The 27,861-nt window shown below is 48.3% G+C and overlaps 2 protein-coding genes across 2 annotated transcripts in view; both read right to left on the minus strand.

Moving 5' to 3' along the window:
• IPO9 (importin 9) overlaps positions 1 to 16,964 on the minus strand; it is a 39,056-nt gene extending 22,092 nt beyond the window's left edge. Inside the window, exons 1-7 of the mRNA XM_082296178.1 lie at positions 16,811 to 16,964; positions 6,662 to 6,723; positions 5,938 to 6,024; positions 4,788 to 4,989; positions 4,254 to 4,342; positions 3,876 to 3,962; positions 2,069 to 2,188 (exon numbers count right to left, since the gene is read on the minus strand). Coding sequence (XP_082152304.1) covers positions 2,069 to 2,188; positions 3,876 to 3,962; positions 4,254 to 4,342; positions 4,788 to 4,989; positions 5,938 to 6,024; positions 6,662 to 6,723; positions 16,811 to 16,961 — 798 coding nt within the window. The 5' untranslated portion in view covers positions 16,962 to 16,964. The remainder of the gene's footprint in view (positions 1 to 2,068; positions 2,189 to 3,875; positions 3,963 to 4,253; positions 4,343 to 4,787; positions 4,990 to 5,937; positions 6,025 to 6,661; positions 6,724 to 16,810) is intronic.
• Positions 16,965 to 24,779: 7,815 nt separating this feature from the next.
• The window catches only part of KDM5B (lysine demethylase 5B), a 57,308-nt gene continuing 54,226 nt past the window's right edge, over positions 24,780 to 27,861 (minus strand). The window contains exons 25-27 of the mRNA XM_082295996.1: positions 27,160 to 27,314; positions 26,187 to 26,513; positions 24,780 to 25,632 (exon numbers count right to left, since the gene is read on the minus strand). Coding sequence (XP_082152122.1) covers positions 25,495 to 25,632; positions 26,187 to 26,513; positions 27,160 to 27,314 — 620 coding nt within the window. The 3' untranslated portion in view covers positions 24,780 to 25,494. The remainder of the gene's footprint in view (positions 25,633 to 26,186; positions 26,514 to 27,159; positions 27,315 to 27,861) is intronic.

Genomic DNA, 27,861 nt, shown 5'->3' on the forward strand with positions numbered 1-27,861 from the left:
GCTCTCAAGAGACAGGGAAGGGAAAAAAAAAAAAGTCTTCCTGTCATTTGCCACACAGCACTTCATTAAGGAAAAGAAGACAGGATTGAGTTTGCATCTGGTTGAAAATGTGCTGTAAAAAAGCCTCAATTGCCTCTTCCATTGTATCAGCTTTTCAAGGGGTTCCCTTAATGACCTCATCTGTAGAGATGGTTTAAATAATCCCCTAAGGTTTCTTACTTCTGCATTACAATGGCTATAAAATCCACTTCTCTGGAAGTGAAGGCAATTCATGGGTCTTTCACCTGAATCCCTTTTTCCTTAGAAAATTGCTGTCATCAGCTTAGAAACCCTAAGTGACAAAACCATGAATTGCCTTAAGTCAACAGCCAGAACACTCATCTCTTCACAAAGAGCCTCCTACAAACCACTTGTCAGCAGCAGATCTCCTGAATTTACTGTTCAAGTCCACACTGATTTTCTGCTGCCACTGATGCCACCGGACGCACAGCAGTGAATTCAGATCCAAATCCTCTTGCGTTGCACCTCCCCTGCACATGCCAAGGGCAGAGGCCCTGACACAGCTAAGAAGCAGAGCAAGAACACGGTGACATTTCCTCAGAGACTTTCTCAGCCTGTCACATTGTTCAAGAACCTCCTGGCAGGACCAGTGCTGACATACCCATGCAAACAGCCCAATGCCAGCAAGCACTTACTTAAATAACAGAAAAGGCTGCAGAATGCATTGATGTAACAAGAACAGAACTGGCCTGGCCTAGTTTAGAGTGAAGCCATCAGTTACAACTGCTTTCTGTGGAGGCTGAAAAATACCACTACTCAATAACAATCCAAATGTGAGTATCTGGAGTAAGAGATTAAAACATTCTTGAGCTGCAGCCTGTTCAAATCGAGACACCCTGCAGTGTCCCCTTCATGTTGCTGTTCCTATATATCACTGCCCCAAGAATCCCAGTGCACAGGCAACAGAAAGGAAAAAAAACCAAACCCACGAGAGACACTCTCTCAACAAAAACTGCCAACATCCTTCCCCTACTTCCAGTAGTGCTGGAGGGCAAGAACAGCTCCAGCTGTTCCCAGAGTATGAGACCTGCAGCCCTTCACTGAGAAGCCACAGGATGCCCAGACCAGGTACTGCTGCCTTGAACAGGACTGAGACAAGTTCCACAACACAGAGCACAGGAGCTGCTGGTTTGTGTAACACAACAGCACCCTCCCAGCATTTATTTTCATTACTTCAGCACAAAGCTGGTCATCCTGAAAAACTTTTGACACTTGTCTTCAGTAACTTCCTTATTGCTTCCTTCAGGGTACGTGGCTGAATGGGCCTCAGTGCCCATCCTCAGAAACCTGTACACAGACCTGAGTCTTGCTCACCCCAGTACACAGGGGTGTAAATGAAAGATCTGGATTTGATCCTGCAACTTATGCTTCTGGCTCTTTGCTCTCCTGTGCTGCAGGCAGCACACCCTACAGCTCCAGTGCTTTCCAAGCTGTTACAGGGGTCTGCACTGGCCCTTGTCCCCATGCAAACAGAGCTCTCCCATCCAATCTCCTTTCTCCAGGAAACCAGGACAGTACAAAGACCTTCCACCGCTCTTTCTCAGACATCATTTAGCATTAAAGCATTAAAGAGCAGGCAAGTTCCAGAAAAGCACCTTCACTTAATAAGCTTTTACAACTTCACTGCATTAGATTTCTGCAGCACCTTTAGGAAAGACTGCTATTTAACTACAGATTATGGTGTCCAAGGCATATCCAAGATACATTAGATCAGCGAATGACAAGGACAGATGGTCCTATGGATCGGATTCCTGTGGATCATTTTACAGACAGATCCTCATGGATCTCATCATCTTCATCATCATGGATCTCATCATCTTCATCATCTGGATCTTCAGTCCAGGCAAACAATTTATTTCACTGTTGATGGTGCTGCGAGCCAAAAGTCTTCACTGTTCATACCTTGAGCAATACTAGGAGATGTGCCACACAAGTTTGTTTTCCAGCACATCTGAGTGTGGGTTGGTATTCAATTCTTTCTCCACTTAATCAGCCCTAAGTGACTCACCTTCAAAACTTCCATCTTAAACCCGCTGTCCGATGTTGGTCCATCAGGCATCTGCAGGGCCTGGACAAAGGCTTCTGTGAACTGCTGCACCACAGGAAAAATCAGGACCTTGGCTGCACCCTGGTTACAGACAATGCAAGCACAGGTGAATACCCAGTACAGAATCCCCACATCTGAAAGGTAAAGCACTAGAAGCAATAACAATTGCACTTTTCTGGTACAAAATGGAAGAGGAACTCACGCCAACTGCAGAATATTGCAAAGTCACATGAAAGTTGTTTCAGACATCACTTGGGCTCTCCCCTTATGTTAGGAACTAAGCTCAGCTGAATCCCACTCTTCAGAACCCCACAGCACAGGCTGCCACAAAACACACACATCTAACTCATCACTTTGGAGTCTCGAGAGAGATCCAGACAATCCAGTCTGGAAAGCCCCAGGAGCAGTGCTCACCCCTCTTAGAGAGGCATTTAACTTGATGAACTGAATCCTGCCCTGCACCCCCACCACCCCCAGGCTACAAAACCAACCTGGGGTGACTCCATCACACACACAATTACCCCAAACCCTGCAGCTGGCATTTATCTCCCTGCAGAGCCTCCATCCCCCAAACCAAACAAGCTGAGTATCAACAGCTGGCCTGAAGATTAACAGGATGGTTCTTCCTAGGAAAATGCAGCAAGTATTTTTCCAGATGTCAGAGCACTCCATAAGCAGTCCTTGGCAGAGCAAGTAATACAGGACCAAAATAATTTTATTGAGATTATTCCTCATAACTCCATGGCCAGGATAGCAAAGTCCTATGTTTAAATCTATTGGGAAATGCCATTTATAAAAAGATTCCCTTTTTCTTTTCTTTTTTTAAGTAAAATTTCAATAGAAAAGGTTTAGTATTCAACGTAAAGGACACTTTCAGCCCTCCTCCAGAATGAGTGAGCAGCTACTACTGTGTTTTGGATACTGGTACCAGCTGCATGATGCAGTGCATGAATAACCTTGTCATGGCAGTAGAGATACAGTGTAATTACCAGAACTTTCCAAAAGTCTGCACTGGATTGCTCCCTGTGCAAACAGGGAGGGAACAGCACATGGAGCCACTCAGCAGTGACCAGCTTCTAGGATAAGAATCACCCTTCCCTATCCTCACACCCCAAAAAGTTAAAAATAACTATTTATTGTCTGGGAGTGCTGGAAAAACCACTCGTCAAAGGCCATTTAAAATGGAGATGTGCTTAGTTAGAACCAGACAGGAGACTCATCTATAACGCTGCTTAAGTGCAGTGTTTGTTTCTTAACAGCTGCTCTTCCCGAGCTGGGCTGGGTTTGGCTTCCCCCACCTCTTCAGGAACACAAGGCCAAGGCGCCTCCTGAAGCACCGGGTGAAGTTCCAGGAGCCTGGAACCAAAGCCTCGCCCAAGGGCCCCACATTACCCAGGTGCCCAAGGCCTGGCAGGTTATCAGGACACACAGCTCACCTGAAGACTGGAAGCTAAGCCAGGGATTTCCAAACAAAGGGATGATACCCTATCTCCTCCCCATGCTGACTCTCCCCTTTCCTGAGCTGCTGCAAGCATGTCTGTTGATAAGCCATAAATTAACCTTAATTATGGAAATCAAGTCCCACTATCATGGCATGCATGTAAAGCAGGGACTCAGCCACTTTACATGTATTAAATTACAGCCTCTTCCCCCGAATTCCAGCTGACACAGTACATAACTTTCCAATGTTTCATTTCCATTTTAAGAATTTTTAGAACCTCACTCAGTTTGAATTCAAAGTATCTTGTATGTCAAGTTAAACTCTTGCCTTTTCCAACTCCTCCATGTTACAGATCATGTGGGCACACGTGGTAAATATCTCCACTGCACGTGACCTCGTGCGAATCCCATACACCTAGAGAAAAGTTAAACATCAGGAACACAAGATTCTTTTTACACAAGATACCTCCTTTAATTATCTTTTAATTGTATTTCATTTTTGCTTTAGCTTTATTCTCTTATTTTATCACTGGCTTCAACTTTTCTGTTGAAACATAAGCTGCCATCAACTATCACATCATCAAGACAATTCTTTAAGTCTAAGTCATACTACAGTATGACTTAATCGTTAAAGCTGGAGTTTCTTTGTTCCAAGAAACATTCCCACTCATTTCATCCAATACCAGCCTCACTGTGAAGATCATACCTCTGCCATTGTGAAAATTTTGTACATCTCTGGAAGAATAACTGGAGCTACAAGTGGCATCTGTATGTCTGTCACTTCCCGGGTAAATTCTAAAAAATGGAAAAAGAAGAGAAGCTCTTATAAGAAATCCAATTTGCAGGCAACAGCAACAATAGAACCTGTGGGAAACACTAAGTGTATTGGAAACATGTTGATTTGTACTTCACTAGACCAGGGCCATCTGGTCTATCCAAAGCAATCCTCAAAGGCAAGAAGAAAAATACCGCACTAAAACCTGAAGGTATCTGGAAAACAGGGTGTTACAATCAAAGTCTCTGCTGAGCTCTAACCTGCAGCACAGCATCTCCTTCTCCAGCTCTCATGACACCTGCTGAGCACACAATACCACAGCCAGCAACAGCCACCAGGCCCAGGGGAAGAGAAGAAGAAAATTCCAACTTCTTCAATTTGGATGAAACGTGACAGAATACTGGCACAAGGAAAAGCCTGAACAGCTCCCTACAGCAGCCTTGCCCAGCCCTGGCACCCACACACCTGTGAGCACTCTCATGGCTCCATGCACTGCATTGACATCGCCGCTGACCAGCATCTCCATGAGGAGGTTGAAGAGCTCAGGCCAGGCCTCGGGCCAGTCCCAGTGGGCGATGGCTGACACGGCGTAGGCGACGCTCGAGCGCACCTTGCTGATGGACTCCCTCAGCCCGTTGGGCAGCAGCTCCCTAATCGCAACCTTTGCCTGCAGAGAACAACGGTATCTACAACAGATCCAAAACCACAACACAATCTAATAAAAAAAAATTTAGACCTATGACTGTATCTTGACATTGATTCAGTATTGATTTTACAAAATGAAGATCCAGGAGACCAAAATTCTCTTGCACACTACACCCCATAATATTTTAGGGAAAACCGCATGGTGTGTTTTAACACAGCATCTTCTCACAGACAGCATCAGACAAGCACAGAGTAAATAGTTCACAGCTGCAACTGCACAGGATGTACAGATCCACATGGAAGACATCCAGAGTCAGCTGAGATAAATCCCAGCTCCAGTGTCAGGGACTATGTTTGCTTACTTTGGAAGATTTCAGTAAACGAGAACAGTCACCCAGCCCTGAAGGGACAGGAAAAAATAAAAGCCACTTCTGGGGCACAATTCAAGCAATTATCTCTGGATGGGATGAATCATACTCTAGATATGAAAGATGCTCCAGTCAACAGTCAGAGTGGAAAGGGCTGGAATCTCTGGCCATCTCAGCTGTTAAATACCCCTGCTGAGCAGATTTTTAATGAAACTCAGCAGCTTTAAACTAAAACTTGTCATGGGAAAATAACCTTTAAGTCCCAAGATGTACAACAGAAGATTTAGCAAATCTCCAAAAAAGGACTGCCACAATCAGTATTTGTGAAACTTTGAAAGCAGCTTTTCTTCTAGTCTTGCTCTAAGAGCAGCAGAAGCATTATGGCTGAACTTTCCCTACAGGAAGCAGCCCAAGCTTCTCAAGCCCAGTGTTGTTTTAAGCAACCGAAAACAGATTTTTGAAGTGAAGACATCAAAAAACTTTAACTGAAGCCATTAAGCCTCAAAATACACATGGGCACTGGTACTTCTTTAACTGCCTACAGAATCAATATTCTTGATGGATAAAGTGTTTCAAACCAGATAACGTGAACCAAGTCTTACCCTTTCTGTGGTCTCTGGAGGTCTAAACTTTTCAGACTGAGAGCACCAGTGAGTTTCCACATACTGTTTCAGAATGACCGACGCCAGCTGTATCAGGAGAGAGGTCAGGAATCAGGGACAAATCCTGCATCCATTGCAAGGATCACCCCTGACCCATTTGCTCAGCCTCCCATCCCATCATGCTGCTTTTAGAGGGGCATCAGGATGTGCCAAAAATGCAAAAAAATCCATGAAATGGACCACAGAGTTACTGCAGTAAAAAGATCTGCTGGGTATCCACTAGAGCAGCAATGGCCTGCACGGCACTGACCCAAGGCAGCAGCTCTATAAAGGCATGAGATACAGGTCACAAACTAACTAAAGAAATACAGAACCAAAACTTCCTTTTCAAGGAAGAAAACACCTACAGAAAAAGCTTCTGCAAAGACAAGCCACACTTCTGCTTGCTGATGTCTACCGCCCACCTCCTAAGTCGTGTCCATTTCCAGTACAGTATTGTCTCAGCACCAGGTTTATCAAGTCCAAAAAGCAGTATTTTCAAAAAATGTAAGAGTATAACACCTGAATAATGTTGAAAGAAAAAGACTCTAGAGAAATTTAAAAGAAAGTGGAGAAAGAGTAACAGAAAGCTACTACAAATTTTTCACCTGGAAACATGGAAGAATATTTTAAAGACCAAGGAAATTTCCATGAAAATTCTTTCTTCAGTTCCAGGCAAACTCACCTGCCGGATGGCCAGAGCTCCCTGAGGATCCACAGTCAGTTCTGCTAAATGAACACCAAATTCTGCAAGGAAAAAACCACAAATATTGGTATTGTAACTTTTATTACCAGACAGCAAAAGTCATCAAGATTTTTGGAGAAAGACATCATACCAACTGAGTGACTCATATGCGGGAAGGAGAAGGCAATTCCAAAGCACAGCTACTCAAATGAATCATGAGCATTAATTCTCTCCTATGCTCTCCACAAAATCTTCATTTATTGTCTTGGCATCTTATTTTCTTCTCTTGTGGGCAAAAAATTTTGCAATGCAGGCTAATAACAAACTAATTATTTAAACTTTAAAGATATACATAAAAATCATATCTATGATGTAAAATCATTACTCAAGTTCCTACAGAAGAGAGGCACAGAAAAGATCCAGGATGGAGTAAGACAGCAGCAGACTGGCAGCCAGCAGTCCCTTTCTGGACAACCTGGGTTGATCCACAGGGATGCAGAGGCATCACTTCAGCTGTCCCAGCCCACACCCCCCAACTGCCCAGGACACACCAAACGCCTTCCTGAGCAAACCCTGCCCAGCACAGCGACACCAGCACTGCCTGGACAATCCTTTGGGCTGCGGGACCTTCTCCAGTAAAGAATCTGTCCAGAAAAAGCAAGAGCTTCTTGTGGCTTCTTGCCAAGCAAGCTCCATGAAAAAGGCAAAATTCAAGCACTTGTAACAATTCTGTTGATGCTGAACACAGGAAATAAAATCCAAGAAGAGCAGCTGTTCTGGTATGGTAAATCCATACGACTCAATAAATTTGCTTAAAATTGCAATTTTAAGTTCCAGGCAGCTGATAACTGTCCTAAATACTTCATTTAATTTCATTCGTCTGCTTAAGAAACACACTTGTGATGTTTCGTTTTTAGAAGCTGTGGAGCAGAAGTTATGCCCTGGGGTCCCATCAGCACACCCTGCCTCCTGCAGACAGGCTAAACGTGCTGACAGCATCCCTGACAAAAAAACGATTGAAAATTCTTCCCAAAAGGAGCTCTGCAACTTCCCTCAGCAGCACATCTGAGTGCTTCACAAATGGTTATTGAGTGTCTCCTAATACCCACCTCACTGCTAAGAGGCTTTTCTGGGTTGGGAGATAATTGCCTCTCACTTTCCCAAGCACATACTGAACATACACAGTTCCTTTACCCTTTCCTCATAGATCACGCGTTTAAGAAAGAGGAAAATAACCCTCTTATCCCAGCTGTGAAAGCAGGGAGCCTCATTCCAAGATGTATTTAACATAATACTTCTCTTAACTGAAGTAGTAATTATTCTATGTGCTATCTGCAATTTCCACGTTCAAGTGTGGCATTGCATTTCAGCCCCATCTTTAAAGGGTAAGTTGGAAGGGTATAAAGAGTATAAATGGAAAGGTAAAAAGGGTATAAATAGATATAAAGGAAGCCAGAGTAACTGCAGCAGCTTCACACAGCTACAACTTGACACTCTATTTCACAATCCCTAATTTGTTTACATATATGCATTTGATGTATTCCCTCTGCATACAGTGCTCTACCTGTGATTTACAATATTTAGTTTCTCCATTTTCCAACACCTTAGTTCTGCTTGCCAGGCAGACTGCAGTGCCATCGTTGGGACACCAGACATGTACTCACTGCTGCAGTGACCAAGAGTTCTGTCATAAAAACCCCTTGGGTCTGACAACCCCCACTACACACAGGTTTTCAGCCTGATGTGCTGCTTAAAAATATTACAAAACTGTATCTTCTTAACTGATAAATTACCATTGTGGAAAATTCCTATCAGGAATCCTGCTGAATTCAGATCATTGACACCCAACACTTGTTTAAGCAACAAGCCAGCTCTCCTGTCAAACCAAAATCAGATGGATTGATTAAGAACAGATCATATAAAACAGCACTAGTTGTGTAGCAGCTATTTATCCTATTGTGTTATAGACACTGACAAGCTGTTTAATGAGCTGCTCCAAGAATCTTTCCAGGGACTGATATTAAACTGATCTTTGTACAGCTCACTGGCTCCTCTTTTCTCAAAGAATTGGTTTATTATTGGGTTTTTTCCAAGTTGGCTGGAAACTTTTATCTTTATCATGAGTAAATGCAATTCAAATGGACCTTGATAGGTATTTCCTTCACTTATGTTTTGTAAATTTGAGATATCAGAAACACCAAGTCTTTGCCCCATGACAAAGTCTGTAAAGACCAAAGATTAGAAGCTTTTAATGAAGGGCCTGGCATAGAGAGCACTTAGCAAACATATTTTCTCTCAGCTTTGCTTCTCCTCTTCATTAACCTCAACATTAATAAAATCAAACTCTCCTCCTTCACAACAAGCTCTATCTACCATGTAACCAGTTTATGTAATCTCTTCACCCCCAACTTTTTTGAGAAACTAAACCAGATGAAACCAAAAATGAGTAGGAAGCAAGCAAGAAGGAATAAATGAGCAGAACTTTCTACTGAATCTTTGCACCTACCTGCCTAGTTGAAGTGGGTCAGCACTGACCAAGTCCAGCTCAGCACATCCACGCAGAGCTGGTTCAGGAGCTGCTACAGGTCCCTTTCGTTGTCTCTGCTGAGGGCACAGACGGGGCAAGGTGGAGGAGGGAGCTGCAGCAGCTGCTGCAGCCAGTCCTGATGAATTCAGGTGGCCCCATGGCCACCGACACTCCAAACTAAAGCAACCCTTGGTCTGCAGAGGCTGGATCTCACCACCACCACCACAGAAACTGAGTTCCCTTTACCCAACACTTGCCCACCCTTGTGCATCGCAGTCCTCAGCCACACAGGCACAGATGTTTTCCACAGGACTGGCTTTCAATAACATAATCATGAAGCAACTTGGGTTCAAAGGGAGGTCACCCACTCCAATCTCCTGCTCAAAGCAGGCTCAGCCACAAGATCGGACCAGCACAGAACAGGATGGGGATCTGCAGACAGACTAGGAGGAAACACCAAGCAAGAACCTAATGCTTAGCCAGAGTTCTGACACTCTACACATGTGCTGTTTTGAGGAACTTCTTCATCCTCCATCATGATGCTCAAGAACTGCTCCAAAAGCACTCCTTTTGTTAGCATATCTCTAAAACTGCATTCATATTTTCCTCATTTCTCAGCAAAAGACAGAAAGACTGAGGTCAGTCTTCTCCAGCAGCTGTGCTGGTTTTAAGTATCTCCTTTGAAATCCCTTCTTCACAACTTCTTGCTACGCTCAACATATCTAGCGTTTGCTGCTGTGAATAACTTTTCTTCCTGACAGGCAGTATCATATGTTGCAACATGGCCATTTCTTCAATTTCCCTGTTACAAATCAGTTCAATGTTAAAGTTTACTGTTAAAAATTCAGCTCAATCCACCCACAGGACTTCCACTCATTTCTGCCCATCACTCATCCTACTACAATTCAAGTTACAGCCAGGAGAGCACCACACAACCACAGGTTGTGGTCATGTCTGTATATTCTCCAGAACCCCTCCTTCCACACAATGCTTGGGTTTATGGCATAAAATCACGTATCCACAGAGTACCAGCAACACTGAAATCCCTCAGAGCCATATTAAAGCAGTTCTGTTGGGAAGGAGCTGACCACAAGCAAAAACATGCTGAACCAGGGAAGCACAAGTGATGCAACACATTTTGTGCCATTGTGTACCAGGTGTACCTGTGTACCAGGTGTTCTGGTACAAATGGACAGCAAACTGTATCATGAAAACATCATCAGAGAATCAACGAGTTTTAAAGCATCAAACTAAATGTGCTGAACCACCTGCTCTGGAAGAGGAGATAGTGAAAGAACGTTTACAAGACCCATAAAGCCAATCTTCCACATTCAAGTCAAAGCGCTGGTTGTCTCCTAGACAGGACTAGTCTCAAACAAGATGGACAAGGAACTTTAAAGAGGGTCAGCACTCCCAGACTGACACAGGAGTCAATCTGCCAGGGTCAGCACCATCTTCACAGCCACCTGCACATCTCGGTTTTTGGCAACAAACAACCTTGCAAAGGACTGAGCTGAAGGTGCCTTTTCACACACAGGGTGTCACAACATAATCATGCTGAACATGGCCTTACAAATGCCTTTCTACCTGCAAAAAGGACACACAGAAAGACATAAGGCAACAGACAGGCAAAAGAAAGGCAATTCCTCAGCCTGGAGCCATTCACCTCTCACCAACACGTTTCCAGAGCACAAGAGCTGTCAGTTCAGAGACTAAATATAACATCAAACCTGGTACCTAACCAGGCAAGCGGGAGGCAAGTGTTTTCCAATTGTCTGAGGAGCTGCCATTAAACCTTCTTATCCACATAATTTAGAGGATTGTGTGGCAGACACTGCTCCTCTCTGTAGGGTGGAAGCCATTCAACAGGGTTGGACTAGATGACCTTTGTGGGTCCATTCCAACTCAGAACAGTCTGTGATTCTCAGAAGTATGAGCCCTCCTGCTGGACAGGAACCCCCTTCAGAGTGCCACTGCCATGCTCTGGCATTCCTGGAGAAGACATGGCCTCCACACGTGTTTTCTAATACAGTAAAACCTAGAGGAAGAGATCATTTTTGCACATTGGGTAATTATCCTCAGGTCATATGACACTGGCAGTAGTGCACACACGTACACCATTGGGGTGGTGCATGGTGCTACATGGATGGATCAAAGGGAACAGAAGCCCCACTTCACCAGCAACACGTTGATACCACAGTCGAGCCAAGTTAGACACACTCACAGCAGCACCACTCCACAGCCTGCAGCTCTCATTTCTCTGCCTGCCCCCTGCAGTCTCAGGCATTGCTTTATTTATGTTCCACTAAAATCTAGAGACAAACAAAGGTCACCAGGTGAACTCTCCTCTTTCCAGAGACCAACAGCAATGCACCTCCCATCCCCAAGCTGCCAAGTGGTGCCTGTTTCCTCAGCAGACAGAAGATGCAGAAGCAGGTGAGAGACTGAGTTGCTGAGGGCATGTCTGGCAGTTGCCAAAGGGTGACACGGCGGGAAGAAACTGCCACCATGTCCTTAATCCAGAGGAGACATCCCATATTCCTCCAGAGCACACATATGGAGTCAGACAGGAGACTCCCCCTGAACAGTTGCCTGTTCCAGAGGCTCTGACTGTGCACTGCTACTCATCTCCTTGTACAAGCACTGGCCAGATCCACTGTCAACCTGCTTCAGGGAGCTCAACTGCATCCTCTAAACACCTGAACCATTCTGACCTGGCTAAAACCTGCCTGGAAGACAGGGCAGCACACACCACACAGGAGAGCCAACAGCTGCATTGGCTTAACCACATTATACAACTCAACCTGTGAGCAGCTTAGGAAAAGAGGTGGGGGCAGAGCAATGCTGCCCCAACACCCCCAAGGAAATGCTGGCATTAGGAACCTCTTGGAGCAGCTCCACAGTGTTATATCCAGCCACTGTGTTCAGTGGTTCTTGATGAGTTTTTTCCTCCAGGAATGTTAAATCGTTTTTAAACCATTTCTACTTCTAAAATCCAGCAGTGATAAATTCCACAGCTTGCACACTGGGGCAACAGCCTAATTCTGCTTATTTCAGATTCATTTTCCCCGACAGCCCAGAATATTCCGTGACTCTGTGATCTCAACTTTATGAGAAGTCACAAATAATCCCTCCTCGCTCACCTTCTCTGTAGCTTATTATTTCAGGGCCTCCATCTCTGCTAACCCTTTCCCAAGCAGAAAAGTCAATGGATTAGGTCCTTTGAGAACAGAAGCTTTTCCACACCTCTGCAAGTGTCTGTGCTGCCTTTTTGCTGCCCTGCTTGATCCCTCCCAGAGCAGCCAGCCAGTGATGCATGCAGCACTGGCTGTGGAAGCATGAGGAATTTATGTCCCGCTTTGTTCTGTTCCCTCCTTAACGGTCCATTTGGCTTACTGGAGCATGACAGAGCAGTGATTGGGTATTTTCAGGGAACTCTCCACACAGACAATGGGATTTCTTCCCCCAAGGACAATAGTTAGGACGGCCCACAAATTTTTAGGGCATTATATGGGCTCTCTCACCCTCCCCCAACACTGTTCTGCTGACCAACACTCGACTACACCTTCTGTGTCTGCACTCAACACACCTTGTGAAATCATCCTGTAATTTGTGCCGTTGATTCTCACTCTGGCCAGACTGAGCAGCACTATCAGCAACTTTGTCGCACCACTATTCACTACGTTCCCCATCATTTACAGATGTGCTGAGCAGCTCAGCCTCACCTGGGACTCCTGACCCTGCCAGTCAAGAGCTGTGCTCAGCAGCTCCGTTCCTGCAAAAATTTTCAGCAAGTGAACTTTCTAAGAGCTTTTTGGGAGTCCCAGGACTCCTTCAAACAATTATTCTGCCACAACAATCTCATGTGCCTATTTCTTCTCATTCTAACTGCTGAATTTTAACCATAACAAGCAGTGCAAAACCCATACCCACTCCCCTGTACCAGCCCCTGCTGCTCCTCACCTTGGAGCCCTCACTAAAGGCTGTCCAATGTTTACCAGCTTAACACTTAGCTGGTCCTTAAGAGGTAAGTTTTACAGCCCACCTTGTAGCATAGTAATTGAATGTTTGAGTCCCTCTAAACTCTGGGAGATCCATTCTTTAGCACTTGCTGTTTATGGCAAACTGCTAAGTGGAACTGCTTCTACTCAGGCTTCAACCTGACGTGGATTCCTCAACGTGTCTCCTGTAGAGGCTCCTCAGTGTCACAAGTCAACAGCAGCACAAGGAATTTGGCTCTTCTGCAGTCCTTCTGTACTGAATGTACCTTCCCAAGTCAGTTGCTGGCTTTGAACACCTCTGAAACCTTTTCTGCTTCTGCAACATTTGAAAGCATTTTAAGTTTTTGTCTTTAACTAGTTCTTCCTCAATCTCTTTTTTCCCTACTTTCATTTGTTTTGCATTAGAAGTGCCAACATTGGTGCTCTTTCCCACTGCCCTCACTTCTACACCAGCATCTTCTTCATGCTGCTTAATGATACATTTTTTGCTCTTTTAAAGTACCTGTGACACACATGATCTACATTTCTCTACCTTGATAATAGGGTGCTGGCACACACCCCATTCCTGTAGCTCCTCCACTTGGTTTTTGCAAGCTTCTCCATACCAAAGACAGCACAGAAAGGAGAATATAGCTTATTCTTCCCACGCTGCTTGACTAGTACAGGAGAGGAGGAATCAGAACTAATCAAAATAATTCCCTGAAAGAGACCTCGGGAGGTTTCCAGTCAAACCCCCATGATCAAAGCAGAATCTGCAGCATTAGATCAGGGTGCTCAGATTTTCTAGGCAGGTCTTGGAGATACTCAGGGATGGAAACAACACAGCTTTTACAGACAATCTGCTTTAAAGCTCCTTATATCCAGTTGGAACCTCTTGTTTTGAGTTTGTGCCCATTTATCCCTCATCCTCTCCCACCTCTCAGTGTCCTGACAACCTCCTCATAGTTACCAGAAGCTGCTGTCAGACCCACCCCCAAAACCCTCTTGTTTCCCCAGTGGAAAACCCTTCAACCCCAGCATCACCTGATATGGTGAGCGCTGCAATTCCCCCCCAGCCGATGACCCTTTGCTGAACTCACTCCCCTTTGGTGCTTTGTCTCATATGGGGGGGTGGGGTGGGAGCAAAACCGCCCAGGTATTCCAGGTGTGATCTAACAAGCACTGACTAGAGAGGGCTGATCACTGCCTCTGATCCTGCTCAGACAGCTCGGGATGCAGGTGGCCTCCAGGGCACACTGCTGGCCCCGTCCAGCTGACCAGTCACAGGCATTTCCTGGCCCTTTATCCCAAAGCTGCTCCCTGGCCAGGCAGTGCCTGACCCACATCCCAGCAGTGGGAGCAGAACGTGCCATCTGTCCCTGCTGAATTCCTCTGGCTCTGTTCCTGCAGGGCTCTCTGGACAGCAGCCCTGCCCTCAGGACCTCCCCTCCAGTTTGGTGTCACCTGCAAACTGCTTGTGGAGGTGTTCTGCAGCCTCCTCCAGGTCACAGGGACAGATCCTGCACCAGACCTTAGAATTCTGGCCCTACAACCACAGAGGAATATCGGGGACTTCAGCATATTTGTAAAGCCATGACAAAACAGAAGGGTAGATGACTCCATTCCTCTTACCCACAGTTCTGCAATCCTGGGCTCTCAAAGGGACCTCAGGGACATGCATTGCCTAGAGCCCTCAGAAAACATTATTCGCTGGCAATCTGTCACCCAAACAGATTGTGGAAAGGTTCAGACTCTTTGGGGAGAAGTTGCCACTGAAGTAGTAGCTGTGAAGGCCAAGGCTATATGAGGTCAATGAACCTCCCAGCACTTCCAGACTTGTGCTGCTGCAATGTCATCAAACAACTCAATAAAACTCCCAGAGCTGTGGGGGCAACACACAGAATTCCTGGTAATGTCAGGAAGAGCTACATTGAGTGTGGTACAAGCGTGTTAAGGGAATGCACAACAACAAACATTTTACCAAACAATCTGCCTGCCTTCACTCCCAGAGCAGCACAATCACAACACCACTCTTGACCCTGTCTCACCCTTAGAGCTTCCTTCTTCATACCACAAACTGCCTCTGGTAACACTTCTGAGCTGAAGTTCAGAAGCAGAAAGGGTTCACAAAACACTTCACAAAACACCTTCAGAATAGTGCAATCAGTCTAAAGGTAAGGCAAAATTTCCAGGAGGATCCACAAACAATCAGTCCATCAGGCTGCCAGGCCCCAGGCAAAACTTCAGGCCCAAGGTTGTAGTGCTGCACTCTCCAGCTCCCATCACAGCAGACCATCCGCAAATCTTCCTGTGGTTTCTACAAACTCCAGTCATTTAGGCTGAAGCAAAATAAAATCTTAGCATTAATAGGTTTGTAAATGTATCTTCCACACAGAAAAAGCAGCCAGTGCATGAACAAACCTAATACCGCCATAAAAAGGCCAAAGGAGTAATGGAATTATTAGAGACACTGCTTGAACTTGGGGTGTTCGCTCATTTAAAATCTCTCTTTCCAAAGCCATCAGCCAGTTGCCATCCAGCTCCACACTGGATGAGGGCACGGCTACATCCTGACCGCACACAACCTCAAACACACAGTGTACAGAGGACAACCTGCAGGACATGGGCACACGCCAGGACACGCATCCAGAGGTGAAGGGGATCCCTGTGGGAGCAGGGCAGGGTCTGCAGATGGAAGGGCTCTCCATGACCCTCATGTGAGCAACCCTGAGGACTCCAGCTGAGGTGGAACAAGGAACCCAGAGTAACAGCCCTGCTGCTTCACCACCCCAGCCCTTCCACGTCCTACGCCTGGTGAGTTCAGAGCGCTTCTTGGCGCCCAGCTCTCACACACCATCCCAGACCCACCCACGGCCAGAGCCCTCCTGCCCCACTGACCAGAGCATTGCACCGAACACACCCCGCCGTGACCCCGCTGCAGGCGGGAGCCAACCCGTCCCTCCGGGCACCGAGCCCTGCCGTGGGGCACGGGCTGCTCCACAGAAAGACGAGGAGCTGCTGGAGCGGGGCCAGAGAGGCCACAAAGATGACGAGAGGTCTGGAGCATCTCTCTGATGAGCAGAGACGGTGGGAGCTGGGCTCGTTTAGTCTAGAGAAGACTGAGAAGGAAGTCTCACTAATCCATACAAGTACCTCCAAGGCGGGTGTCAAGAGGTTGGTGCCAGACTCTGTTCAGTAGTGCCCAGCGACAGGACAAGCAGCAATGGCCATAAACTAAACCACAAGAAGTTCCACCTCAACATGAGGAAGAACTTCTTTACACTGAGGGAGGCAAAGCACTGAACAGCTCCCCAGGGAGGTCGCTCTCTGGAGACATTCCAAAGCCACCGGGACGTGTCCCTGTGTCACCTGCTCCAGGTGACCCTGCCTGGGCAGGGGCTTGGCCTGAATGATCTCCAAAGGCCCCTTTCAGCCCCAACTATTCTGTGATTCCGTGAGGGACATCGGGCACACACCGACAGCCGGCAGGAAACCAGCCACAGCCGCCTGCTCCCGCCGGCCCGAGCCATGAGGCTGGAAGTTTCGGCCGAGGCCAAGGCGCAGCCATGAGGCGCCGGTACCGGGAATCGCTGCGGCGGCGGCCTGGGGACCCCCCATCCCCTCAGCGCGGCCCTCACTCACCCTCCGTCACCTCCAGCACCTTCACCTGCTCCTCAGCAGCGGCTCGCACCGCCTGCACCGGGCACAGGATCCCCGTCAGCGTCTCCACCAGCGCCTCCTTCAGCCCCTGCGCCACCGGCCCCGCTCCGGGCCCGCCGCCGCCTCCCGCCATCGCCGCCCCCTCCGCGGGCTGCGCGCGCCAAACGCACCGCGCGCCGGGAGGAGGGGCCGGGCCGGGCACCCGCGCACAGCGCCCCCTGGCGGCGCGGCGGACCGCGGCCGTCCCGGATCAGGGAATGGCGAGCGCGGACGGAGCGGCCCGGGCCAGGCAGGGCTGGCCAGGAGCGACACACCGCGAGGAAGGGAGCGTGGGCTGGACGAGCGACCGTGCGGAGACAGGGCAGCACTCTTCTGGGACAAACCTCCTTGGTGTAGTTCCTGGGGATGAGCACAACCCAGTGCGGCACCGGCGCAGGAGCGAGGCCGAGAAGGGGCAGGGGCTGTACGGGGTGAGCGCCCTCAGAGCCTCCGACCTGTTTCCAGAAGGGTCTGAACGAAGTGCATGCTTTCATTTGCATGGAAAGCGAGAAACCTGAGTCACGGTGGGGAAAGCTGTCCAAAAAGTGGTACCCCCCAAGCAGGACCCTGGACATCCCATCGGCAGAATCACCATGCTGGAACCACGACTGCTGATTGATTGATTGATTGATCTCTCTCTCTCTTTAACTCATCTCTTCCTTTCTCTCTTCTCTTTCCCCCCACCCCCTTATCCAGACCCCACTGTCATGGGCTTATAGAGTAGATCAGGGATTAACACAGCAATTTCCGTGACAAGTGTGTGATTTATGAATAAAACTTTGATTTTTGTGGACCCTCTGACTTTTGTCCCTTTCCACCACAAGCATTTAGAGATCTTGGGTGCTCCCTCCCCCTTAAGGGAGGGATGTCACAGGGGGAGCAGTAACAGGGGGCTGAGGCAGTGCCCAGGGTCCTGTGGAGCCTCCAGAGAGTCCAGTGGAGCCCAGAGCAGGGACCGGTCATGGGGAGGAATAGCCCTGAGTCCCTCACAACCCCTTTTCCCACATGTAGGTGTGGTGAACACACAAGTGTGAGCCTTGAGGAGCGCACCTGTGTTTTCTGCAGCTGTTTATTTTGGAAGTATAAGCAATTTTACAAAGCATTACAAGTATTAAAAAGCAGTATTGACACATACAAAGTGGGCTTCACACCTGGGGAACTGTGATGCAGTTGTGTTTTGGGATGGGGATAGCAGTTCCCACACACTATGGGAAAAACACTGTGAGGTTTCTGGATCCAGTAATGATTTGGTCATTAAGTCCCCAGGAGTATGACAGTGATTCGTCTACAGACACAGTCCAGTACCGGGGGTGAGCCTGGCAGCCACGTTCACAGAATCACGGAATCACTCTGATTGGAAAAGCCCCCCAGGATCATCGAGTCCAGCCAGGGCCTGGTCCCCACCTTGTCACCAGCCCAGAGCACTGAGTGCCATGTCCAGTCATCCCTTGGACACCTCCAGGGATGGGGACTCCAACACAAGCCCCTTCCAGTGTTTGATCACCCTCTCTGTTCAAGAACCCCTGAGCTGCTGCATTATGCACTTTTACACTTAGACCACCTCCATCCTGGGGGAACACCTCTTTCCACTGAGGGCCCATCCATATTCCAGTCATGGTGGTGGACAGCATTCCTTGCCCACAACACCTTCTGCATGAAAGCTCTCGAGGGTTATCAAGTGAGCACCTGGTAACTGATGTGCTGCCACCAGGAGTATTTGGGGGTTAGTCTTGTTCTTGTACTGTCTAACAATAAATGTCTAAGGCCAGGTTGGACGGAGCTTGGAGCCACCTGGGCTAGTGGAAGGTGTCCCTGCCCACAGCTCAGGGTGGAGCAAGATGGGTTTTAAGGTCCCTTCCAACCCAGTCCAGTCTGGGATTCTGCAATTCCATGCATGCAACTTTTGTATCCTGACTTGAAGATTTTCTGTAAAGGCAGAAGGAGCAACTTGAGATTCTACACAAACCCAAGCCTGGGTTCAGCTTTGTTCACTGTTTGCAGGCACAGTGAGGGTCCCGCTGCCCCCATCCTGCAGCTCTGTGGCCGCCCCGCTCCAGCCCTTCCCCTCTGCCAGCACAGGGGCTGGATCAGCAACAGAACCCATGGAGGCAGAATTCACCTTCCCAGCACCAACCCCCAGCCCCACTGGAGTCCCCTCCTCACCTTCCCTGCCTAGTCTCCAGGTGTGGGCAGCTCCTCCAAGGGCAGCTTCACATCAGCAAAGAGAGCAGAGGAGACACAAAGTGCCTCTGGAAGCTCCTCTGTGCTCACCTGAGACACTGCCTGGCAGCTGTGGTGGAAGCAATCAATCCCCATCTCAGTTACACAAACTTCCCACACACCAAGTTAGATTTCCTTCTGCAGAAGGAGGGGTGATGGGCCCCATCTTTCCCCCTGAACAAACGGGACCAGGGGCTCAGGCCACGCCCAGCACTGCCCATACCCCAGACAAACCATGTTCTCCCTGGCAGAGCAGACAGACTGGACAGCAGAGGCCATTCCCAACCAAAGGCATGGGCACAACCACAATAGGTTGGGATTTTTGTAGTGAGAGAAGGGCACATTTCAGCCACGCTGCTTGACCCAGACTGGGCCCTGCCCTGAGCAGCACAGCCAGGGAGCTCATCCCATCCCTCTGTCATTGCTGGCCACAGAGAAGTCTCTGAAAGGGGAATATTTTATTTTTCTCTCTTGTTCTTCCCGATCCAAAATGCTGCTTCTGCTGGAGGAATAAATACAGATTTATATAAGTGTAACTTCTGCAAGCCAAGGCGCATCAGTCGTCTCTGCACTGGCCCAGGATTTTGGCTTAGTGGAAAACATAAGAGAGCTCCTGCTGCACCAAAAGCAGTGAGGCAGGAGGTCCAGGTCTCTTCTCCCAGGAAACAAGGGACAGGACAAGAGGAAACAGCCTCAAGTTGCTCCAGGGGAGGGTCAGGTTGGATGAGGAAAAATTTCTTCCCTGAAGGGGTGGTCAGGCCCTGGCACAGCCACCCAGGGCAGTGGTGGAGTCACCATCCCTGGAAGTGTTCAAAAGATGCATGGATGTGGCACGTGGGGACCTGGTTTAGTGGTGAACGTGGCAGTGCTGGGGGAATGGTTGGACTCCATGGTCTTGGAGGGATTTCCAACCCTAATGATTCTGTGATTCTCCGATTCCATCACACCGAGCTATCGCTGGCTCTCAGTGCTGGCTGCCAGCATCAGAGCTGACACATCTCTGCAAGGATCTGTTAGGAAGGGACAAACATGTTCTCAATGGGAACTCTTTCCTCTGCCTTACAAACACTGCAAAAAAAGAGGATGCAGTTTAGGGAGAGGAGGGGTATCCCAGAGCAACACCAGTCTAGCCCATCATCCTTTTAGCTGAAGTGATGCATAACCACTCTGAGAGCGCCGACTCATTCTTCCGTATTTGTAGAAACTCCCTTTATTTGAATCTTCCAGGCTTTTCCAGGTTTGAATTCCCACCCGTCTGGGCATTGCACAGGCTCTTCACAGGTTTCTGCAGGGATCCCTCCTGCAAAGTCAGCACTCAGAGCTTGCTGGTCAAACACTGTACTTCTGCCTCCAAGCCCAACCCCAGTTCTGTCATCCCTTCTTCTGACCTTCTTTAGGGAGGACAGTTCCCTCACCACAAAAGACATTCTTGGCATGCAAGGGTATTTTATGATGAACTTCCTGTTTCCCCCTGTGCTGTTTCAGCTCACAGGCAAAGTACACGAGCTCTGAGCTCCCTCTGCAGACCCACGCCGAGGAAGACCCCACAGGAAGGTGGCATAGGACTGCTGGAACCAGCAAAAATTCCCCAAGAAATATCAGGGCAGCACATGGAGCAGGCAAAGGATCAGCCTGAGTTACAAGGTGTTAGTCCAGCCTGTCCCCTGCTTGGTTAAAATTTAACTCCAGACAGTAACAAAAACATGAAAACCCAAAATCCCAACAGACACCAAAGCAGCCCAAACACCTGACCCACACTCTGCAATATTGGTTTTATCTTCAATAAAGCCTGGATAATGGAGAGACTTTTCAAGTGAATTCGATGTGCTGTAGACAGGGGGCTGCTGGTTTTACTTACAGACATTTAGAACCCCAGCTCTCACAGATTTCAAGGGACATGCACACACACACAGAGATATATATATAAATCTGGCCCAGTATTATGATTAAACAAACAGCCAAATTCCTTTAAAACATTACTGTAAGCAGTTTTTCAGAACCTGAAAAAATGAGGTGCACAAGGAGCTGCACCTCTAAATTTAGGGTACGTCGCTATTTCTTTTCAACCACCTTGCAGCAAACCTTCCTCTCAGCAAGCAGAATTCCGGACCTGGCAGTCTATCACATGATCACACGGGCTTTTCTTTTTGTCATAAAATATTTGTTCCTTCTACCCAAGACCTTTTTGCAGGAACTCCCTGATCCCAGGCTTGTCTGTCTCTAAGAGCGGTTGAGTGCTGAACCTGCAGTTCTATTCTCCTCCTGTGGCTGCTTTATCTCCTCTTCCAGATAGACTTTTATCTCCATTGATGCTGCTCTCAGTGGGGAGCTGTTTCTTCACAGACTGAGGTGTTCACATCCTCAAGGAGAGCTCTCAGTATGAGACTTGTTCCCTTCTGAATGAAGGATAATGCCATTTTTCAGGGCTGTACTTCAGCCACTCTCTCAGAACAGCACACTCATTTCTAGACTCACAGAAGAGCTGTCTCAGCTCCTTATGCTGCTGTGTGGAGATGGTCCCTTCCTGAATCCTGTGTGTTGTGTAGTTGTGCCCTACAGACACATCTCGTGCAGCCAAACATTAATCACTGCAGTTCTTTGGTGTTTTGTGTGCCCTGGCAGGGTCCTGGCAGCCGAACCCCTGCTGGCAGCCCCAATTCCCTGAGCTGCACTGACCCCGGAGCAGCCCAAACACCCGACAAACACTCTCCAGCACTGATTTTATCTTTCATAAAGCCTGGATGATGGAGAGTCTTCGAGTGAATTCCATGTTCTGTATTCAAAGGATAAGTTCACAGATCACAGAATCCCAGACTGGTTTGGGTTGGAAGGGACCTTAAAGTCTGTCCTGTTCCACCTCCTGCCATGGGCAGGGACACCTTCCACTATCCCAGGGTGCTCCAAGCCGTGTCCAACCTGGCCTTGGACACTTCCAGGGATCCAGGGGCAGCCTCAGCTGCTCTGGGCACCCTGTGCCAGGGCCTCACCACCCTCACAGCCAAGAACCTCTCCTCAATATCCCATCTATCCCTGCCCTCCAGCAGTGGGAAGCCATTCCCCCTTGTCCTGTCACTCCATCCCTTGTCCCCAGTCCCTCTCCAGCTCTCTTGGGGCCCCTTTAAGCACTGGAAGGGGCTCTGAGGCCTCCCTGGATCCTTCTCTTCTCCAGGTGAACACCCCCAGCTCTCCCAGCCTGGCTCCAGAGCAGAGGGGCTCCAGCCCTTGGAGCATCTTTGTAGCACCTGAACAGGTGGAACCAAAGCTCTGCCTCTTCTTTGGGTGAGTTACTGGTGCTGTGTGACCACACTGGGCTGTTCTGATGCTCCCAGGGTACAACACACACGGGGCACATCCCATGGACTAAAGGTGGCACAGCAGGTACAATCTCAGGGTCTTGGCAGACGGTATAGGCAGGCTTTAGATCAGAGTTCTCAGCCTCAAATCCACAGGTAGGGTAACTTAATTTCCTTTTTGTCCTGTTTTACGATTAAACTAATGTAGAGGCCCTATTCTTATTAAATAAAAAATTAGGATCTGATCAATCCAGGGAGGTTTGATGTGCTTGGTTGCTACATTGTAAAAATAAATAAAATAAAGAAAAGCAGCAGAATGAGGTGAGATAGACCTTTCTCCTGTTCTGGCTTAGCCTGTGGGAATCTGGGGTGCACAAAAGGAGGGGTGAAAGGGGCACCTCACCCTCCCAGACTCTGAGCATCTTCTGCCCTCGTCACCCTCCAAGGATGAGGAATGTGCAAAGGGCACCACAGCAGAGCCCACCCCAAAGAGAACAAATCTCTTGTTTTAAGAGAAGTCAAACCCTGATTTCATCAAGTTTGAGTAACAACATGGGGATGAAACCCAAGGGCAGGGCCTGTGGCATGGCAGGCACTGTCACCTCTTCCAGTCTCCAGCAGGAAATCCTCCAGCAGTCCTGGGCTGCAGGCACAGGTCATCCATGGACTGGGATTTCCATATCTTGAAAAATTTCAAGCAACAATGTGGTCATTTCCAAAAACTTGCACTCCAATTCTACTGCACTCAATAATCCTGATAATAAATGCTGTTGTTGGGACCCCAAAGGTCTCCTCTGACCTCCCCGAGTCCCCAAAGTGCCAATGTTCCATTGGTCCTGTACAGAATCACCATGCTGAACTTAACTGCATCCCATTTCCTCTGGCACTTTTTGATAAACAGCCATTTCTTCAATGGAAAAAAATAAAGGGGACTCAGAGAAACTTCTGTAATGATTCAGCTGCATCAGACACTGTGCCAGCTCCATTTCCAGCTCCAGCTCCAGTTTGTCTGTCTGTCCCCTCTGAAAGGAAGTTATTACAGAGCAGTGTTTTTCCCCAGCTCAGACTGTTATCTCAGCATTGCACAAAGATTCTTCCAAGCAAAAAGAGAAAAAAACCCCCCAGTTCTCAAAGCATCCTTTTGGTACTAAAATAAAAAGGACCAGTTATACCATAGAAGCAGAGACACAACTCATGTACATAGGCTTAAGGCTCTCTCCCTCCCCAGCACTTTCAGACAGATCATTTGGGCCAGGCTGAAGATTCTCTTACAAGTTAAAAATGAATGTTTAAAAAACCAAACCAAACCCCTGTGGGATCGAATTCCTGCACAGCTCTGATCCCACCTACAGACCCTCCACATCACCATCAGCCACAGATACTCCAAGGCTCTGCCCTACCCCAGTGACTCTGTGCACTTCTGCTCATGGGAAAAGGGGTAAAACCAGCAGGGAAAAAACTTACCAGCAATTTCCTCCTGGAATGATGAGTGGAGGGAACACCAAGCCCACCACAGTTCTGGTGAGGACAAGCTGGCATATGGAGAGTGCTCTCCCTGACACAAAGATCTCCAGCCCTCCCGTCTCCCAGGGCTCCAGAAGTTCCACCTCTGGCAGGCCTTGGAGGCACATCCCTGCCACCAGGCCATTTCCAGCTGTGCTCTGCAGCAGTGATTGCTCCCCAAGGGATTTTGGGTGCAACCCCATGTGAGAAGTGCCTTGTGGGCCTGAACACCCAAGCTCTGCTGCTCACAGGTCCAGTCTCCTCCCCCAGGTGGTGCCACACCTGCAGTGCCCCAGCTACAGGCCCTGAACAGCCTTTGGGAGAACTGGACCCAGTCCAGAAATCTCCTTATTCCTCAGGCTTTTGGGCTAACTGCAGGCAGGAGCAGCTGAAGGGAGTCCAGCCACAGGCAGAGCAGAGCTTGCTGTGGCCACCAGCCTGGGCTGTGCAGAGCCAGCTCCCGGTGGGCCACGGGGAAGCTCACGGTGGCCACCAGCCCGGGCAGTGGGGGAGAGTCTCTCCTTTGTTGCAGGGCTGGCAGGAGAAGCTGCTCCACACCTTTGCCTCTCGTGTGAATCCCCATTGCTGCCCCTGCCAAGCCCCAAATTGTACCTTCAATTCTTCATGCGCTCAACCTGCAAATAATTTCAGCTTTGGAAAAGCTTTGCAAAAACCTTGGAAAAGCTTTTTTTTTTTTTCTTTTTGGTGTAACATTTTGACCTCTCTCCTCCTTCCAAACCTGAACAGATGAGAAACACCACAGCTTCTGGCAGGTTCTTTGGAAGGTGAATTGCTTCTTTGGAAGGTGAATTTTTCTTGGCTAAGAGAACCCATCAATGCAGCGTGGATTCAGAGGGAAATAAAACAGCATTTCAAACTCTCTAAAAACACCAACATTTAATTTTATAACATAACCAGGGGTTTATTCCACAATATAAACTGCAACATTTGATACAAGCTACCCAAAAAAGGAGAAAGCCAAAATACAGCTGTGGCAATTACTTTACAGATTTTTTTTTTTTCCTGTCTTCTACATCACAGGGCCCTCAGTGACACTAGGATCTAACATTTGCTGTCTGTACATCAACCAATGCTAGAAGCAACACGCTGTTCAATTGTCATTCCAGTCACTGAAACCAGACATAGAAGTTATTGCTCAGATAAATAAACCTAGTCTACGAAAAACAAAGTGGAAAAAAACTAAAGTCTCCAAAGAGTTAACAGAGTAAACAGGGATTTCCTCAAAAGAGGATTATTGGAGAATTCAAGGTGCAGGGGTTTTTTTTGTTTGTTTTTGCACCCAAACCAAGCTGAATTAAATACGCCGGTAAATCCCAGAGGTAACTGAATGCTGTACAATAAAGGTGCATGTGTCAAATGCCTTCCCAATCGGTGGAAACCCCTGCAAACAGTCAGCATCTCAAACCTCAACAACCACAAACAGATCAAGGGAAAATACAAAAGTGTCAAAAATTGTTTTGAGTTCTGGAAAATGATCCCATAAGGATAGAAGTAGCACCATTTGCAATCTGGTTCTTAAACCAGCCCCTGTGGCTTAACTGGAAAACTGGGAACCTTCTTTACTCGAGTCCTGAAGGGTTTATGGGGGTTTTACTTCCGGTACTGGGCGTCCTTGCCGGCGCAGCTGGCGCAGATGTAATCCTCCTTCTCCGCCATCTCCGGGGAGATGCCCACACACACCTGGTGGAACCACTGGTTGCAGCTGCCGTCGCACTGGACCCAGTCGACCTGGTGAAGAGCAGACACAGGGGTCAGAGCCAGGCCAGGCAAAGTCCCCCTCACTTGTGGGCTCCTGGTCTATTTACATGAGAAACGTCCTGTTCCACAGCTGGCTGGTGCTGGACATTCACTGTGCTCCCTGCTCTCTGGGGCTGTGGGCAGGGCACATCCTCCCTTATCTCCCCATTGCTTTCCCACCTATCACAGACTCAGCTGCCCCTCTTCTCTATTTCCAGCGTGGATGGGCCTGAGCAGAGCCCCAGGCACTGCCCCCACCCACAGAGCCCATCCACACCTGTATCCCAAGAGCATCGATGGACACAGTGTTTGCATGGCCCCACCTGCCCCTTCCCATTGTGCACAGATGTTCTGATGCCACACGGCTGCTCCAGGGCAGGTGGGGTCAGTCCTGCCCATCCCAGCTGCACAGACATTGGCCCTGGGTTAGCCAGGGCCTCCCATTCCCCTCAAGAACAACTTTTCTGCAGTCAAACAGTCCCAGGGCAGCTCCCTGTCCCAGATCCCAGCACTAGGAACGCCACAGTGGGTCTGCCCCTCCTGACCTCATCCCCCTCGGGCTGGAGGCAGTTCACAGCTGGGCAGATGGCATCCTCATCCTCAGAGTCCTCCTGCTCCGAGAACGACGTGTCTGAGGGCAGCAGGTGGCTGTCGCTGGAACGCTGCAGCTCCAGGAGCCGCTCCCGCTCTCTCTCCAGTTTGTTACTGCACAGATCCTTTGAGTGACTCAGTTTCAGTTTCTTCTTTTTGGGTGTTCTCATCTTTTTTACTCTCGCTCTCTTCTCACCACAGAAGCTCTCTCTCTCAAAACGCCGCTTCAGTTTTCTCTCCATGTAACTAATCCCATCCTTTTTTCCTCGGCAACACTCATTCTATGGGAAAGACATTTTGGCAAGGTTGGAAGTATGCAGCTAACACCCATTATCCTGTTATTCCATACCCTGATTTTAGGCATAGGTTTAAGTACAACTGCAGTCTTTGACAGTGCTGCTTTTTCAGTAGCCTGAGATGTGTAAGAGGAGCCAAAGGCAGGGCCAGGCCCCAGGGACAGAACTTGGAGAGAAAACCATCCTCATGTCCTGCCTCTGAGCCCACAGCTTCCACAGCAGCTCCCTAGGAAAGCCTCAACACAGGTCAAGAGTCAAGTGTTCAAGGCCAGGATGGGACTTGGAACAACCTGGGCTAGTGAAAGGTATCCCTGCCCATGGCAAGGGATGGAACAAAATGAGCTTCCAACCCAAACCAGTCTGGATTCTGCAATTCTATGAAATCAGGACAGATGATTTAAAGTACAGAGACTGACCATAAACACATACCTAAATTTCAAAAACGTATTAGGCCACATACTGTATTCAATAATCTGTAACTAATTTCTTATCAACTTCTTGACTCCTTTGAACACGGAAAATGTATTTTCATGGAAGTGCAGGCACACACACAAACCCCTGTAAAGCCCATGGGCTGAGGCAGAGCCCTTCCCCAGGGTGCCCCAGCTCAGTGCTGCTGTTGGACACTTGCCTTCTCATTTGTGGCTGTGCTGGGTGACTTCTGCTCTGGCTGCAGGGCAGGGCTCTGCTTCGTGAACAGGGTCTGGTACAGCTCCTGGATCTCGGGCAGAGAAACCTGCAGCAGCTGGGCTTCCATCATCAGCTCGTCCAGCTCGGTGCTAATGACTAGTGTGAAAGACAAGGAGACAGACACAGCAGGAATTTTTCAGTGCCAGCACCGACAAGAACTGCACAGATAATGAGAAATCGCTGGTATCACAGTAAAAAATGGTGAAAGACTTTAAATCTGCAACTGTATGAGTTAGTTCTTATCTGCTCCCTCTTGACTGCTCATTTTTAACAGCAGGGTTAAAAGGAAAGATGAAGGCTTGCACTGTGGCTCAGCACCCTGCCATGCTCCCATTCCCTGCTGGTTCAAGGATAAGGCATTGCCATCATTCCTGGCAACTTCTCCTGCTTCGGGAGCCACAGGAGTGTGACAATCCCCTCACTACCTAATGAGTGGGGGGTAAGATGAACAAACGGAGTGAGATCTGTACAGGAAGCCATGAGAGGAGAGGGTGGGAGGCGGAGAGGATGAGCCTGGTGACAAGGTCCTGCTCTATTGTCACTACCCCCTGCTGCTACTGGCTCCAAAGCTCATGTGGGGCTCTGAAACAGTCCCAGCTGGGGAGGCCAAAATCTTTGTATAAAGAACAGCTTATTAATTCAG

This window comes from Coloeus monedula (genome assembly GCF_965178545.1).
Source record: "Coloeus monedula genome assembly, chromosome: 23".
Taxonomy (NCBI): Eukaryota; Metazoa; Chordata; class Aves; order Passeriformes; family Corvidae; genus Coloeus; species Coloeus monedula.